The following is an 18,828-nucleotide window of genomic DNA, read 5'->3' as shown; positions in this document are numbered from 1 at the left end:
AGTTGAGGCCTTATCTTAAACCTTCCCGGACACCTGAAGTATCTGTGTGTCAAATTTGATGAAGATCGGTCCACTCGTTTGGTCACACATAAAGAACAGACAGACAGACGGACAGAAATTCATTTTTAGAATATAGAGAGATTAAGTACAATACAGTATGTAAACAGCTGCAATATAAAATAGACATTTTTTATTATTTATAATGAGAATGATACCATAAAAACACACCCAAAGTGCAAAGAAAACCTCACACAGCAATGCTAAGTAAATGGCCAAGCAGTCATGGCTCTGAAAACATGCAGGGATAGAAAACACTCCGTTAGCAGCCTCACCCTAAAAGACGGCGAGGAGACTCTTTCACTTTCATTTGTAGAGAGAACAAAAGAAGTTTGAAAGTTCATCGGAGATTGTGAAGAAAAAAAACAGGTAAGAAGATTAGAAATAAGGCATAAAATAAAGATGAGACTTTGCTTTCTACTATATGTGACACAGGTCAGTATGTGGGGCAGGTGATCTCCAGCCTGTATCGTCTATTGATGTTATGCAGAAAGGATATTAACTCTATATCATCCACATTAAGTCCTTGGTTGACTTCCTCAATTCTCTCCACCATTGTTCTATTTCCACTGCCTGTTCCTTCAGATACAATTTAACTCCAAACCTTCTCACAATCTTACCCAATAATCTTCTATTCTCACAAATTTCCCGATTGTTGGTTGATTCCAGTATCAAATTAGTTATTACAGGTCAAAGATGATTGGATGTTCTTCTTTCATTGTCTAGTTTTGTCCATCAGAAGATATGGAAGATCTAGCAAAACTAAACGATAAGATCCTGACCTACCAGCTGGATGGCTCTACTTTGGGAAATCTTGGCTACAAACGTATCCTGCTCCAGGTTTGTGGACCTGCTGGTCATGGCAAGTCTTCACTTATCAACTCCTTCAAGTATGCCTTACATGGTGGAAAGTTCTCAGAATCAGCCCCTGTAGCACCAGCGGAGACCAGCCATGGTGGGTTCACCATGGTGAGACTACCATATGAGCTCACTGAGGTCATCACCCTAGTTGACAACCGAGGATTTGGAAAAATAGATAACTTTGAGAAAGAAGAAGTGTATGCTCAACTTGGTAAGTTATCCACTGTACTGTAATAGAGTTTCACTTACTGTAATATTTACATATAGTGCTCAATAATGAAAAGATAAATCTGTAAGGTATAGCCAAATATCATGAAATAGATGTGGGAGTGGAGTTATGTCTCCACAGGAAGGATGTAGAGACACATCTGTAGGGGTGCAGAGGTTGTAGTTTTATACGAGCCCTGGAGAGTGAAGAGTTCTAATAGGACCCACTGCCACAGGGAGAGAAGTAACCTCTATTAATGACATGATGGATAAAGACCCTAATGGTCAGTTCACATGGAGTTTTTTAGCGCTGATTTTGACACTGAATCCGCCTCAAAATCATCCTCCAAAAAAAGCCCCTCAATAGAGTTACATCCTATATTATGCTCCAGAGCTGCACTCACTATTCTGCTGGTACAGTCACTGTGTACATACATTACATTACTTATCCTGCACTGATCCTGAGTTACATCCTGTATTATACTCCAGAGCTGCACTCACTATTCTACTGGTACAGTCACTGTGTACATACATTACATTACTTATCCTGCACTGATCCTGAGTTACATCCTGTATTATACTCCAGAGCTGCGCTCACTATTCTGCTGGTGCAGTCACTGTGTACATACATTACATTACTTATCCTGTACTGATCCTGAGTTACATCCTGTATTATACTCCAGAGCTGCACTCACTATTCTGCTGGTGCAGTCACTGTGTACATACATTACATTACTTATCCTGCACTGATCCTGAGTTACATCCTGTATTATACGCCAGAGCTGCGCTCACTATTCTGCTGGTGCAGTCACTGTGTACATACATTACATTACTTATCCCGTACTGATCCTGAGTTACATCCTGTAACACCTGTATTATACTCCAGAGCTGCATTCACTATTTTGCTGGTACAGTCACTGTGTACATACATTACATTACTTATCCTGTACTGATCCTGAGTTACATCCTGTATTATACTCCAGAGCTGCGCTCACTATTCTGCTGGTGCAGTCACTGTGTACATACATTACATTACTTATCCTGTACTGATCCACAGTTACATCCTGTATTATACTCCAGAGCTGCACTCACTATTCTGCTGGTACATTCACTGTGTACATACATTACATTACTTATCTTCTACTGATCCTGAGTTACATCATGTATTATACTCCAGAGCTGCGCTCACTATTCTGCTGGTGCAGTCACTGTGTACATACATTACATTACTTATCCTGTACTGATCCTGAGTTACATCCTGTATTATACTCCAGAGCTGCACTCACTATTCTGCTGGTGCAGTCACTGTGTACATACATTACATTACTTATCCTGTACTGATCCTGAGTTACATCCTGTATTATACTCCAGAGCTGCGCTCACTATTCTGCTGGTGCAGTCACTGTGTACATACATTACATTACTTATCCTGTACTGATCCTGAGTTACATCCTGTATTATACTCCAGAGCTGCGCTCACTATTCTGCTGGTGCAGTCACTATGTACATTCATTACATTACTTATCCTGTACTGATCCTGAGTTACATCCTGTATTATACTCCAGAGCTGCCCTCACTATTCTGCTGGTGCAGTCACTGTGTACATTCATTACATTACTTATCCTGTACTGATCCTGAGTTACATCCTGTATTATACTCCAGAGCTGCACTCACTATTCTGCTGGTGCAGTCACTGTGTACATACATTACATTACTTATCCTGTACTGATCCTGAGTTACATCCTGTATTATACTCCAGAGCTGCGCTCACTATTCTGCTGGTGCAGTCACTGTGTACATTCATTACATTAATTATCCTGTACTGATCCACAGTTACATCCTGTATTATACTCCAGAGCTGCGCACACTATTCTGCTGGTACATTCACTGTGTACATACATTACATTACTTATCTTCTACTGATCCTGAGGTACATCCTGTATTATACTCCAGAGCTGTGATCACTATTCTGCTGGTGCAGTCACTGTGTACATAAATTACATTACTTATCCTGTACTGATCCTGAGTTACATCCTGTATTATACTCCAGAGCTGCACTCACTATTCTGCTGGTACATTCACTGTGTACATACATTACATTACTTATCCTCTATAGATCCTGAGTTACATCCTGTATTATACTCCAGAGCTGCGCTCACTATTCTGCTGGTGCAGTCACTGTGTACATACATTACATTACTTATCCTCTATAGATCCTGAGTTACATCCTGTATTATACTCCAGAGCTGCGCTCACTATTCTGCTGGTACAGTCACTGTGTACATACATTACATTACTTATCCTGTACTGATCCTGAGTTACATCCTGTATTATACTCCAGAGCTGCACTCACTATTCTGCTGGTGCAGTCACTGTGTACATACATTACATTACTTATCCTGCACTGATCCTGAGTTACATCCTGTATTATACTCCAGAGCTGCGCTCACTATTCTGCTGGTGCAGTCACTGTGTACATAAATTACATTACTTATCCTGTACTGATCCTGAGTTACATCCTGTAACACCTGTATTATACTCCAGAGCTGCATTCACTATTTTGCTGGTACAGTCACTGTGTACATACATTACATTACTTATCCTGTACTGATCCTGAGTTACATCCTGTATTATACTCCAGAGCTGCACTCACTATTCTGCTGGTACATTCACTGTGTACATACATTACATTACTTATCCTCTATAGATCCTGAGTTGCATCCTGTATTATACTCTAGAGCTGCACTCACTATTCTGCTGGTGCAGTCACTGTGTACATACATTACATTACTTATCCTGTACTGATCCTGAGTTACATCCTGTATTATACTCTAGAGCTGCGCTCACTATTCTGCTGGTGCAGTCACTGTGTACATACATTACATTACTTATCCTGTACTGATCCTGAGTTACATCCTGTATTATACTCCAGAGCTGCGCTCACTATTCTGCTGGTGCAGTCACTGTGTACATTCATTACATTACTTATCCTGTACTGATCCTGAGTTACATCCTGTATTATACTCCAGAGCTGCATTCACTATTTTGCTGGTACAGTCACTGTGTACATACATTACATTACTTATCCTGCACTGATCCTGAGTTACATCCTGTATTATACTCCAGAGCTGCGCTCACTATTCTGCTGGTGCAGTCACTGTGTACATACATTACTTATCCTGCACTGATCCTGAGTTACATCCTGTATTATACTCCAGAGCTGCGCTCACTATTCTGCTGGTGCAGTCACTGTGTACGTACATTACATTACTTATCCTGTACTGATCCACAGTTACATCCTGTATTATACTCCAGAGCTGCGCTCACTATTCTACTGGTGCAGTCACTGTGTACATACATTACTTATCCTGCACTGATCCTGAGTTACATCCTGTATTATACTCCAGAGCTGCACTCACTATTCTGCTGGTGCAGTCACTGTGTACATACATTACATTACTTATCCTGCACTGATCCTGAGTTACATCCTGTATTACACTCCAGAGCTGCGCTCACTATTCTGCTGGTGCAGTCACTGTGTACATAAATTACATTACTTATCCTGTACTGATCCTGAGTTACATCCTGTAACACCTGTATTATACTCCAGAGCTGCATTCACTATTTTGCTGGTACAGTCACTGTGTACATACATTACATTACTTATCCTGTACTGATCCTGAGTTACATCCTGTATTATATTCCAGAGCTGCACTCACTATTCTGCTGGTACATTCACTGTGTACATACATTACATTACTTATCTTCTACTGATCCTGAGTTACATCCTGTATTATACTCCAGAGCTGCGCTCACTATTCTGCTGGTGCAGTCACTATGTACATGCATTACATTACTTATCCTCTATAGATCCTGAGTTACATCCTGTATTATACTCCAGAGCTGCACTCACTATTCTGCTGGTGCAGTCACTGTGTACATACACTACATTACTTATCCTGTACTGATCCTGAGTTACATCCTGTATTATACTCCAGAGCTGCGCTCACTATTCTGCTGGTGCAGTCACTGTGTACATACATTACATTACATTACTTATCCTGTACTGATCCTGAGTTACATCCTGTATTATACTCCAGAGCTGCGCTCACTATTCTGCTGGTGCAGTCACTGTGTACATTCATTACATTACTTATCCTGTACTGATCCTGAGTTACATCCTGTATTATACTCCAGAGCTGCATTCACTATTTTGCTGGTACAGTCACTGTGTACATACATTACATTACTTATCCTGTACTGATACTGAGTTACATCCTGTATTATACTCCAGAGCTGCGCTCACTATTCTGCTGCTGCAGTCACTGTGTACGTACATTACATTACTTATCCTGTACTGATCCACAGTTACATCCTGTATTATACTCCAGAGCTGCGCTCACTATTCTACTGGTGCAGTCACTGTGTACATACATTACATTACCTATCCTGTACTGATCCTGAGTTACATCCTGTATTATACTCCAGAGCTGCGCTCACTATTCTGCTGGTGCAGTCACTGTGTACATACATTACATTACTTACCCTGTACTGGTCCTGAGTTACATCATGTATTATACTCCAGAGCTGCACTCACTATTCTGCTGGTACAGTCACTGTGTACATACATCACATTACTTATCCTGTACTGATCCTGAGTTACATCCTGTATTATACTCCAGAGCTGCACTCACTATTCTGCTGGTGCAGTCACTGTGTACATACATTACATTACTTATCCTGTACTGATCCTGAGTTACATCCTGTATTATACTCCAGAGCTGCGCTCACTATTCTGCTGGTGCAGTCACTGTGTACATACATTACATTACTTATCCTGTACTGATCCTGAGTTACATCCTGTATTATACTCCAGAGCTGCGCTCACTATTCTGCTGGTGCAGTCACTGTGTACATACATTACATTACTTATCCTGTACTGATCCTGAGTTACATCCTGTATTATACTCCAGAGCTGCGCTCACTATTCTGCTGGTGCAGTCACTGTGTACATACATTACATTACTTATCCTGCACTGATCCTGAGTTACATCCTGTATTATACTCCAGAGCTGCGCTCACTATTCTGCTGGTGCAGTCACTGTGTACATACATTACATTACTTATCCTGCACTGATCCTGAGTTACATCCTGTATTATACTCCAGAGCTGCACTCACTATTCTGCTGGTGCAGTCACTGTGTACATACATTACATTACTTATCCTGCACTGATCCTGAGTTACATCCTGTATTATACTCCAGAGCTGCGCTCACTATTCTGCTGGTGCAGTCACTGTGTACATAAATTACATTACTTATCCTGTACTGATCCTGAGTTACATCCTGTAACACCTGTATTATACTCCAGAGCTGCATTCACTATTTTGCTGGTACAGTCACTGTGTACATACATTACATTACTTATCCTGTACTGATCCTGAGTTACATCCTGTATTATATTCCAGAGCTGCACTCACTATTCTGCTGGTGCAGTCACTATGTACATGCATTACATTACTTATCCTCTATAGATCCTGAGTTACATCCTGTATTATACTCCAGAGCTGCGCTCACTATTCTGCTGGTGCAGTCACTGTGTACATTCATTACATTACATATCCTGTACTGATCCTGAGTTACATCCTGTATTATACCCCAGAGCTGCACTCACTATTCTGCTGGTACAGACACTGTGTACATACATTACATTACTTATCCTGTACTGATACTGAGTTACATCCTGTATTATACTCCAGAGCTGCGCTCACTATTCTGCTGGTGCAGTCACTGTGTACGTACATTACATTACTTATCCTGTACTGATCCACAGTTACATCCTGTATTATATTCCAGAGCTGCACTCACTATTCTGCTGGTGCAGTCACTGTGTACATACATTACATTACTTATCCTGTACTGATCCTGAGTTACATCCTGTATTATACTCCAGAGCTGCGCTCACTATTCTGCTGGTGCAGTCACTGTGTACATTCATTACATTACTTATCCTGTACTGATCCTGAGTTACATCCTGTATTATACTCCAGAGCTGCATTCACTATTTTGCTGGTACAGTCACTGTGTACATACATTACATTACTTATCCTGTACTGATACTGAGTTACATCCTGTATTATACTCCAGAGCTGCGCTCACTATTCTGCTGGTGCAGTCACTGTGTACGTACATTACATTACTTATCCTGTACTGATCCACAGTTACATCCTGTATTATACTCCAGAGCTGCGCTCACTATTCTACTGGTGCAGTCACTGTGTACATACATTACATTACTTATCCTGTACTGATCCACAGTTACATCCTGTATTATACTCCAGAGCTGCGCTCACTATTCTGCTGGTACAGTCACTGTGTACATACATTACATTACCTATCCTGTACTGATCCTGAGTTACATCCTGTATTATACTCCAGAGCTGCGCTCACTATTCTGCTGGTGCAGTCACTGTGTACATACATTACATTACTTACCCTGTACTGGTCCTGAGTTACATCCTGTATTATACTCCAGAGCTGCACTCACTATTCTGCTGGTACAGTCACTGTGTACATACATCACATTACTTATCCTGTACTGATCCTGAGTTACATCCTGTATTATACTCCAGAGCTGCACTCACTATTCTGCTGGTGCAGTCACTGTGTACATACATTACATTACTTATCCTGTACTGATACTGAGTTACATCCTGTATTATACTCCAGAGCTGCGCTCACTATTCTGCTGGTGCAGTCACTGTGTACATACATTACATTACTTATCCTGTACTGATCCTGAGTTACATCCTGTATTATACTCCAGAGCTGCGCTCACTATTCTGCTGGTGCAGTCACTGTGTACATACATTACATTACTTATCCTGTACTGATCCTGAGTTACATCCTGTATTATACTCCAGAGCTGCGCTCACTATTCTGCTGGTGCAGTCACTGTGTACATACATTACATTACTTATCCTGCACTGATCCTGAGTTACATCCTGTATTATACTCCAGAGCTGCGCTCACTATTCTGCTGGTGCAGTCACTGTGTACATACATTACTTATCCTGTACTGATCCTGAGTTACATCCTGTATTATACTCCAGAGCGGCGCTCACTATTCTGCTGGTACAGTCACTGTGTACATACATTACATTACTTATCTTGTACTGATCCTGAGTTACATCCTGTATTATACTCCAGAGCTGCACTCACTATTCTGCTGGTGCAGTCACTGTGTACATGCATTACATTACTTATCCTGTACTGATACTGAGTTACATCCTGTATTATACTCCAGAGCTGCACTCACTATTCTGCTGGTGCAGTCACTGTGTACATACATTACATTACTAATCCTGTACTGATCCTGAGTTACATCCTGTATTATACTCCAGAGCTGCGCTCACTATTCTACTGGTGCAGTCACTGTGTACATACATTACATTACTTATCTTGTACTGATCCTGAGTTACATCCTGTATTATACTCCAGAGCTGCGCTCACTATTCTGCTGGTGCAGTCACTGTGTACATACATTACATTACTTATCCTGTACTGATCGTGAGTTAAATCCTGTACTATACTCCAGAGCTGCACTCACTATTCTGCTGGTGCAGTCACTGTGTACATACATTACATTACTTATCCTGTACTGATCCTGAGTTAAATCCTGTATTATACTCCAGAGCTGCGCTCACTATTCTGCTGGTGCAGTCACTGTGTACATACATTACATTACTTATCCTGTACTGATCCTGAGTTACATCCTGTATTATACTCCAGAGCTGCACTCACTATTCTGCTGGTGCAGTCACTGTGTACATACATTACATTACTTATCCTGTACTGATCCTGAGTTAAATCCTGTATTATACTCCAGAGCTGCGCTCACTATTCTGCTGGTGCAGTCACTGTGTATATACATTACATTACTTATCCTGTACTGATCCTGAGTTAAATCCTGTATTATACTCCAGAGCTGGCTGGAGATCCCGTTACAGATTCCACACTGAGGCCCAGGATCTGACATCTATTACCACCTGAGTGTCTATATGAGCTATACTAAGACTCCCTTAGAGATGAGTGAACTGATTACTAGCAGGCTGGTTTCATTACAATTTTTCCAAAACTTTCAGGTTTGGCTGAACCCAAAATTGTTAGGGTTTTCCACCCATGCATAATTATTGTACTCTGTGGTCTCTTCAGACCCCAGAGAATAATAATCGGAAGCCCAGGAGGGGTGGATCTGCTGCCGCCCTCTTCCAAACTCTTGAATGACAGCAGAGGCTCTGGAGGACCACTGAGACCTGTGATTGGACCTCAGCAGCCATATGACGCTATTCAATGTCATGACACCATGGGAGAGCCCAGGAGAGTTGAGGGAAGGTGAGTATTATCAGTGTTTATTACTTTTTGTACCCCCTCTGGGATTAAACTTATTATACCCCTTACAGTATAATAAAAATATTTACATGTCAGACTGAACCTAAACCTGTGATAGGACCAGAAAACTGTCCCTGACCTCTGGCCAGCCTCATTCTCTCTGGAATCCTAATGTTCTGATGGCTCTGCTAGACATACGCCATTGTATTACAGTGACATCTGGTGGCAGCATACAACACTCCATGTGTAAATTCTCTCCGTCTAGACCAGTGAAGGCGAACCTATGGCACGCGTACGGTTGCCCTGATCACTCACTAATGGGGAATCCGGTGCAGGATTCCCTGTTAGTGAGCAATCGTTGCCTTCAGCTGGTTGTGCAAATACACATCCAGCTGAAAGCTGTCAGTGTAGATCAGTGTAGGCCATGCGTACCGCGCGGCCTACACGGATTACAGACTGTGACCTCTGAACAAGCGCGGGCGTGATGACGTAAATCATCAGCGGGTGCAGTGAACAGAAGAGAGGATGCCCAGCTGCTCTTCTTATGTATGTGTGTACTCTCTGGGTTGGGGGCTACTGTGGACATTTCATGTTGTGTGGGAGGGGGCTACTGTGTACCATTTCATTTTGCATTGGAGGGAGTTATTGTGGGCCATTTTATGCTGTGTGGGAGGGCGCTACTGTGGACCTTTCATGCTGTGTGGGAGGGGCTACTGTGGACCTTTCATGCTGTGTGGGAGGGGCTACTGTGGACCTTTCATGCTGTGTGGGAGGGGCTACTGTGGACAAGTTCATGTTGTGTGGGAGGGGGCTACTGTGGACCATTTCATGTTATGTGGGAGGGGGCTACTGTGGACCAGTTCATGCTGTGTGGGAGGGGGCTACTGTGGACCAGTTCATGCTGTGTGGGAGGGGGCTACTGTGGACCAGTTCATGTTGTGTGGGAGGGGGCTACTGTGGACCATTTCATGTTGTGTGGGAGGAGGGCTACTGTGGACCAGTTCATGTTGTGTGGGAGGAGGGCTACTGTGGACCAGTTCATGTTGTGTGGGAGGAGGGCTACTGTGGACCAGTTCATGTTGTGTGGGAGGAGGGCTACTGTGGACCAGTTCATGTTGTGTGGGAGGAGGGCTACTGTGGACCAGTTCATGTTGTGTGGGAGGGGGCTACTGTGGACCAGTTCATGTTGTGTGGGAGGGGGCTACTGTGGACCAGTTCATGTTGTGTGGGAGGGGGCTACTGTGGACCAATTCATGTTGTGTAGTGTATAATACTGTGTGGAGTCCAGCTGGAGCATATAATACTGTGTGGTGTCCACTGTGGAACATATAATACCATGTAGAGACTACTGTGGAGCATATAATATTGTCTGGGGGCCACTGTGTAGTGCATCGTACTGTCTGGCGACCACTGTGGAGCATATAATACTGTCTGGGGGCCACTTTGGAGCATATAATACTGAGTGGAGGCCACTGAGGAGCATGTAACACTAAGTTGGGGCAACTGTGGAGCATATAATACCAGATATAATATATCCAGTGATAATAATATAATTACTAGAGTGTGGGCCACTCTGGAGCACATTGTACAGGTTGGTGACCACTATGGAGCAGCCACTGTGGGGCAGATTGTACAGCATGGGTGCCAATGTGGGGCAGATTGTACTGTGTGGGGTCCGTTTACTATTTATATCACACAGTATCTGTTTTATAGCAGACATGATATTAGTACAGGCTGTAATAACATTTCACGGTCACTATAAAACAGATCCAGCGTGATGTAAATAGTGAACATTAATTGCCCAAAAGTACCAAATGCAGAGACCTTTACCTCTCAGTACAAGCTCTGTAAAGCCCCATTCACACGACTGTGTTTTGCGGGTCCATAACTGTTCGCAATTGTAGATCCACAGAACATTAAGGTTAAATTGGCGTGTTTGCTATAATTCAATGGGTTTTGGGTTGCAGTTTGGGCACTTGGTCTATAAAAAAGTTCACCATCACTCATCTAGACTACAATAACACATAGGGGGGGGGGGGGGGGGGTAGCCAGGAGCACATCTTGCATGAGGAAACCTGAGGCGAGAATAAACTGGGGGGGGGGGCATTTTTTTTTTTTTTTTTAAATCGGCAGCTACTTTTTGTGTAAATGGGGCAAAGAAAAGGGGGGTTTATACTGTGTGATTGTCCAGAAAAGGGGGGATCACAAACCATGAGTAGTGTCTATCAGTTATTAGATATATCAAACTGAAATGGCTGCTGCAAACACCAAACTATTTAGGACTAAAAATGATTAAGATTAATAGGGGGGCACAAACTTTTTCATAGGACTGTATCAGCAACAGTAAGCTAATATACAAGGAACAGCAGGACGAAGGCTGGTTCATTCTTGGGACTGGTGCTGTCTCTCGACCCTCCCGAACTGATGATAGACCTGATAATATCCATTTTTCCTACAAATGAAGGAGATGAGTAGAATTAGTAACTTACTACATGGAAGATTTCCCGCACCCTCCTACATTCCGAGTCACATGTTACATTAGTCTTCTCTCATTCCAGCCAATCTCCAACCTCTGAATGAAGAATTTGTGACGTTTCATCGGTCTTTTACGGACAGAATGAAGGCGGTGATACATGCTAAAGTTAATACTTGTGATCTGCTGGTGCCTATATTTGTCCACAGGTGAGACATGTATAACACTTGTATTCTAACTCTTCTCCTTGAGCTGGTGCAGTCACTGTGAGCCTATATCACACCACTGATCCTGTGTAGGGTTGAGCGATCGGGATCAGGAAAGATCAGATAGCGATCGGCGATCGAGCAAATTTCACGATCGGGATCGGCTGGAAAATGATCAAAAATCGGATTTTAAACAGGATCCTGAAATCTCAAGATCGGCTCAACCCTAATCCTGTGTTACACTCCAGAGCTGCGCTCACTAGTGCTGAAAAAAATCGCCAAAATAGCCAAATAGCGTTTTTTTTTCAACACTTTTCCTCCTATAAAAATTGAATTAAGAGTGATCAAACCATCAGATCTTTCCCCAAATGATATCCATAAAAACTTCATCTTGTCCCGCAAAAAAAGACACCGCACCCAGCTCCATACATCTAAATATGAAAAAGTTGCAGGTGTCACAACATGGCGACACAATTTTTTTTTTCTATTTTGCAAAAATTATCAGTACATTACAAATACTATATAAATTTGGTATTGCCATGTTCGTACTGACCCGCACAATACAGATAACATGTCATTGTTACCAAACAGTGAACGCTGTAGAAATTATACCCATATGAACTTGGCACAAATGCATTTTTTCTCCAATTGCACCTCATTCTGAATTTTTTTCCAGCTTCCCAGTAGATTGTAAAGGGTTTTGAATTTTTCCATTAAAAAGTAAAATTTGCACCGCAAACAATAAGCCATCATGTGACTCTGTACTAAAAAATGAAAAAGTTATGGCTCTTGAAATGTGAGGAGGAAAAAACTAAAGTTGAAACCGAAAAGTGACCAGGTACTTAAGGGGTTAAGCCTGATTGTGGAGCTTGACAGACAACAAGCTTAGTTGTATCTCCAGGTATCTGACAAAGAGGTCTTATCCAAGGACAATCTTTGAAGGAATCCTAACCCAGCCCCTTTCTTGGAGCTTTTTATGACTGGAGGTGACCAACTACATGTCCCAAATCTTACAATGTGCATTTTTCCCTATCAGTATGTCTTTCGAGTATGGGAGGAAATCCACACAAACACTGGGAGAACATACAAACTCCTTGCAGATGTTGCAAGGAGTTAGCACTGCAAGACTACAGTGCTAACCACTGAGCCACCGTGTTGTCCCCTTATTTTGGGAATATACTTGTCAGGACTTGAACCAAGGGACTTTGCCTCCCAGGCTGTAGCTCTTTAGCCTCCTGGATAGCTCCTGTGCTGATCTGAAGCCTAGTTCCCAGTGCCTCTAGTTTCAGTTCCCGCCTCTCTGGTTTGCTCCACCCTGTTCCTTGATTGAACTTCCTATTCCCCATCCTTGCACTTCCTGCTTTGTGAGACTATTGAGCCCTGCCTGTAATCTAGCTGCTCACTCCTGCTCTGCTGCTGATACTGATGTTAATCTTGTGCATCGACCCCTGGCTTCCTTCTGACTACAACCTTCTCTCTTTGACCTCCGATTTTGCTACTGTGTTACCTCTTAATACAGACTCGACTTGCGGACTACTCTCTTGCCTGACCCCTTTGTACTACGATATCTCCTGTTGCTGACTTGGCCATACGACTACATTATATTGGACCTCTGCCACCTGCTGGAAGCTACCTGCTATTGCATCTTCCTCTGCTTCAGGATATCCGTCAGCCTTTACATTTGCTCAACCTATTAATTTCCCCAAGTAATTTCCCCTAAAAAAGTCTGAACCTGACCCAGACCGTTACAATGTTATAACTCTGTATGGGCAGAATGATATGCTTGGAGAATGATGCAGAATGTTTTTACCAGTCCGGGGAATCCAAACATGAAGATGAAATCTGTAATCCCTTCAGCAGATATTTCATTTGGGGAGGTTATGAACCCTAATGGTCCATGTGCTTGAGGTCATTGAAGCGTCTATGTTTCCCATCCATAGTTCTGTATGTAGATGGTTATAAAACATGTATTATGACAACCATGCCTTTGATGCTGTTTTTCTTTTGCTCAATATAGATTTCAAGTAGCCATGGTGTTTGATTTAAACCACACGTGCACAGGAAGGGTCTCTACCCTTGGCTTCTCTGCATTGACCTGTAGATTGGATGGACTGCTTACACTGAATTAACATCCTTGAATCTATTATTTTCCTGCATCTCGGGGTGTAGATTGTGAATCGGAATTAACATACACAGTAGACAGATTCAGTCTTACTACAACAATGAACATTCATAACTAGACCCAAACAGTATAGGTATTAGGGTGTGCCCTCCCTGCTCTGGTTACTGGGGAAGGGGATGGAGTCAGCTAGATTACTTCATTATATCCTATTAGTGCATATGGGTGGTGGTCTCAGTCAACTCCAAAGCAGTGGTAAAAGTGTCACCATTCTCATTCTCTTCCAGTGTGGATATACAATTTGTTAAAGAAGAAAAAGAGGAAATTTTGGAGTTTCTTGAAACTGCTCACAAGATCACAGGTATGAGTATTTTCTGAATAAGGTGCGGTACTATAACTCATTGTACTAGTTATACTATGGTATGTAGTGATGGGCAAATTTCGCCAGATTCATTTTGTGAATATATTTGCCTGCCTGTTTGGTTTTGGATCAAACTTGTTTGGTCCTAAATGAAAGTGACATTATTACACTGTGAGACCTCTGCAGACCCAGGTTAATAAGTGGGGGCCCAGGGGAGGTGTAGAATTAAATTAAACCGCCTTACTATCCTTCTCTCACATCTCCTTCGAGGGTGTCTTTGATCCTCTCAAGCTTCTTCTGTCCTCCATGGTGCCGAGGGACAACTGAGACCTTTGATTAGGTCTTAGAGGTCACGTGTGGTGCACCTAAGTCATGACACGGTGACATAAGTTGTGACGTTGGACCATTCCACATGGCCACTGAGAGACAATCACAGTCCTTGGAAGTCCAATGGGGTCAATGATGGTACTCAGGAGATCAAGAGAGGCCAGAAGAGATGCCAAAATATAATGACAGAGTGTAATAATGATTTGTGGGTGTCTAACCCCAAATCTGAAATTTTTGGAAAACTCATAATGAAGTCGGCTCATTACAAAGCAGTTCACCAAACTCTAATAGTATTAGGGCCCCTTCTTACATTCACATTAACAAGCAGTATAGACAGGATCCTTGTGATGGGACAACCCCTTTAAGTGGCCACTATTTGAATGGTATCTTTCCATAGAGTTTATAAGCTGAGAAGATGAATCTTATACCATGTCCTGTACTAGGAGCAGGAGCATAAATAACAGAGTAGCACCTTAGTGGGCCCGGTGGGCACCTGATGTTTTGTTTTTTTAAAAACAATTTCAATAGGCTATTACCTACTGGAGTGACCCCAGGTAACAGTCTCTATTTACTTACCAATTCCCGCTCTTGTTCACAACTGCCTCCGCTTTTCCTTCTGTATCCCATATCATGTCCCTGGGCCCTCTGGAGGTCAGAAGGGGAAGCCGACACAGCTGTGAGCAGGAGCATGGATTGATAAGTAAAGCCGCGGCAAGAGTATTTTCTGAACAAACTCCAACAAATACTGCTGTTATTATACTTTGGGTTCTTTTCAGACCATAGAGTATAATGATCAATGGCCCATGGGAGGTGAGCAAACCTAAAAACCAGTGTTACTCATTTCTCCTGTGCTCCAGCATTCCCCAGACAGTCTCTGGGCCTCTTTAGCGATGTCCCAGATGTCATGTGGGGCAGGCAGACATCATTATTCCTCGCGACACCGGCCTGGACCATGTGACGTCTGTACCGACATTGAAGAGGGCCGAAACCAGCAGCCAGTGCGCCTGAGCCCAGGAGAGCTAAGTAACATTGTTTTTTAGGTTTGTCTTCTCCTCTGGGTCTTTGATCAATATATTATGGGGTCAGAAAATACACCAGATTATAATAATAACTAATGTTTGGCCATTATGGGGCATAATAATGTGTGCAGGGGCCACAGTGGGGCATAATACTGTGCGCAGGGGCCACGGTGGGACATAATACTGTGCGCAGGAGCCATGGTGGGATATAATACTGTATGCAGGGGCCACTATGGGACATTACACCATGTGACGGGGCCGGGGACGTTTTACTGTCTGGAGGCCACTTTGGGACATTATAGTGTGTGCACATGGGGTGTTATACTGTCTGGGGGCCAGGAAAGGGGTTGCTATGCCATGAGGGGGCCCAAGTCAAAAGTTTGATAGCAGGCCCAGTTTTTTCTAGTTACGCCCTTGCGTGAGAGATAACTACACACAGTCATCAGCATTGTAAAACTGCATTGTTACTATAACTCTGAGAATCTATTAAGCTAGAGAAATGGTGGCTTTCCAGTAGTTGCATAACTACAATTCCCAGCATGCCTTGAAAGATGTGATAGCTGTCTGAGCATGCTGATAGTTGTAATTTCAGAAGAGCTGGAGGTCCCTGATGTCACAGGACTGCCACAATGAGTCTCTTATGTGCTTAGTCTTCTGCCATCTTTTTTTTTCTAGGATTCCTCCCAGTCATTGTCCTTACGAAAAAATTAAGTGGTAATGCTGAAATAATGCATAAACAGTTTGCAGAGATGGACATGGAGAAGATATATGAAGTGGAAAATTATACCAAGGAAAACAATGGGAAAACGCCTGGGAAGGATAAAACCTTCCTCACCATCCTGTCTGAAATTCTGGATGTTGTGGATTTTGTGGCCAAAAATGTGGTCCCCAACTTGGATACACCAGAGGAGGAGCATAAAAAGCGAATGGAAATATTACTGGAGATAGCAAACAAAAATGATGCCGTAAGATCAATTATGAAAGCGAACAAAGAGAGAATAGAGAGTGCTCCACCGAAAAAGAAAGATAAATGTGTTCTCTTGTAGTCAATCTCAATGGCTCCATCAAAACCTGGTGCCAAAACATGTCAGCCTTGTATCTTAATGCCAAAGCTGCCTTCCTGGGTTGCAATCCCTCTAAGGCATCAGTATCTCATGCCTTCCCAAATAAATCAACCTTAGACCCCACTCAGACCTGCCCCTGAATGATCAGAGGTTTCAGCCGTGCAGGTCTCTTCATGGTTACCCTTCCTCATTGTCCAGGTTATAAAAAAAATGTAATACCTCCTGCAAATAGCGCAAAATATAATCTGTACTGTGTTCCCCACCAATCCCTCACTGAGTCTCCGATGGTCCTTCTAGTCTCTGTTTACATACTCTGCGGCCATTGGAGTCAATCATTGGCTATAGAGGTCATGTGGGCTAATACTAACATCATGGTTCCCATCGCTTAACCTCGGTACCAGTATTAGGAAGAGATGGCTGAACTTACATTTTTCATAGAAATTCTGCAGAGTTACCATATATACTCGAGTATAAGCCGACCCGAATATAAGCCGAGGCCCCTAATTTTACCACAAAAAACTGGGAAAACTTATATACTCGAGTATATACAGTAGTTATTATACCTATACGGAAAACAACAGCATTTGCGTAGGTATAACTGACATGTTGTGGTTTGCAAAAACCGGCCATAATCCCATCCACTTTGCAGGTAATGTACAATATAGCGTTTCTACCGTGGTCAAAACGCAAGAGGGGATCCCGAACCTAACATGAGTATCCAAACAGCATGTAGGGGTTAAATGTGAAGAAAGGCTACATTTGATTTTCTGTACCTTATAGACAGACATGGTCATGTTGTTACAAGGGGGAGCTCACTGCATAGGGCATTATACATTCCCCAGTAAGCGGGAGCCTTCTAAGCGCACAACGACGCTGGGCATTATGTAACTGAAACAGAGAACGAGTCTTATGAAATTAATTAGCATGTAATATTGGAAATTCACTTTCATAAAATGTTTCACTTATTTTTCTATAGTGTAATTTTATTAATTGTAAACCTATTAAAAAAATCAAAACATATAGAGCCGCCATATTAGAGCTACACATTTGCTTACATAGACAGTCAGTGCAGGCTGTGTGAGCTCATGAGATGCTGCAGTGAATGGGAGACAATGATCACAAAACTGTCCATAAACTATTACAGACTCCAGAAAGAGATGGAGTGAAGCTCCTTCCCCAAAATCCAAGGAATGCTGTATAGAGGTCATTATTAATTCCAACGCACTAATGAAAATAAGATGAGATGACTCTGCTGACCCTGCCCTTGAATGTATCAGTGCTAGTATTTCCCCTTGGCCTTCATTAAATTCATTATATTTATTACAATGTATACGCCATGCTTCCTGTTCTCATCTATTTCTACTTTCTGTGATGTTCAATCAGTATGTGCCTGATGTAGATGAGCGGGCTATCGCAGCGCCTAACGCGTCTTACCGCCCTTATCTTTTGTAATGATTTAATAAACAGATCATAATTCAGCAGCATTTTAATTGTTCCTGTTTTTACTCTGCTCTTGTGCCACAATCTGGGTTGTCACAGTCATCACCAGCGAGTGCAGCAGTGCCTCACCTATAAGGAGAACTTAGGAACCATAGTTGTCCCTGCCTTGCACAACCCTTGCGGTGATAGTCGTTCCAAACTCTCTTTTTGATCCATCAGTTAGGGGGCGTTCACACTACCGTCGGTGTCCGACAGCTAATGTCCGCGCAAAATCTTGCGCGGACATTAGCATCGGACACTAGAT

At 42.6% G+C, this 18,828-nt stretch overlaps 1 protein-coding gene across 1 annotated transcript; it reads left to right on the top strand.

Moving 5' to 3' along the window:
- The first annotated feature begins 372 nt into the window (after positions 1-372).
- On the top strand, positions 373-18,440 carry LOC142217736 (uncharacterized). The gene is made up of 5 exons (XM_075286102.1): positions 373-426; positions 784-1,129; positions 12,074-12,197; positions 14,601-14,674; positions 16,696-18,440. The coding sequence occupies exons 2-5, from the start codon at positions 802-804 to the stop codon at positions 17,064-17,066; spliced, it is 897 nt and encodes a 298-aa protein (XP_075142203.1). The 5' UTR covers positions 373-426; positions 784-801; the 3' UTR covers positions 17,067-18,440.
- Positions 18,441-18,828: the final 388 nt, after the last annotated feature.

The sequence above is a fragment of the Leptodactylus fuscus genome, chromosome 8 (assembly GCF_031893055.1).
Source record: "Leptodactylus fuscus isolate aLepFus1 chromosome 8, aLepFus1.hap2, whole genome shotgun sequence".
Lineage (NCBI taxonomy): Eukaryota > Metazoa > Chordata > Amphibia > Anura > Leptodactylidae > Leptodactylus > Leptodactylus fuscus.
This window is presented reverse-complemented; position numbering and strand designations above follow the sequence as displayed.

Excerpts from the sequence above, each read along its gene's own strand:
- LOC142217736 (XM_075286102.1), top strand. The coding sequence starts at position 802 with ATGGAAGATCTAGCAAAACTAAACGATAAGATCCTGACCTACCAGCTG. Across the intron at positions 1,130-12,073 it reads AGAAGTGTATGCTCAACTTG|CCAATCTCCAACCTCTGAAT; the intron begins GTAAGTTATCCA and ends CTCTCATTCCAG. Across the intron at positions 14,675-16,695 it reads AACTGCTCACAAGATCACAG|GATTCCTCCCAGTCATTGTC; the intron begins GTATGAGTATTT and ends TTTTTTTTCTAG.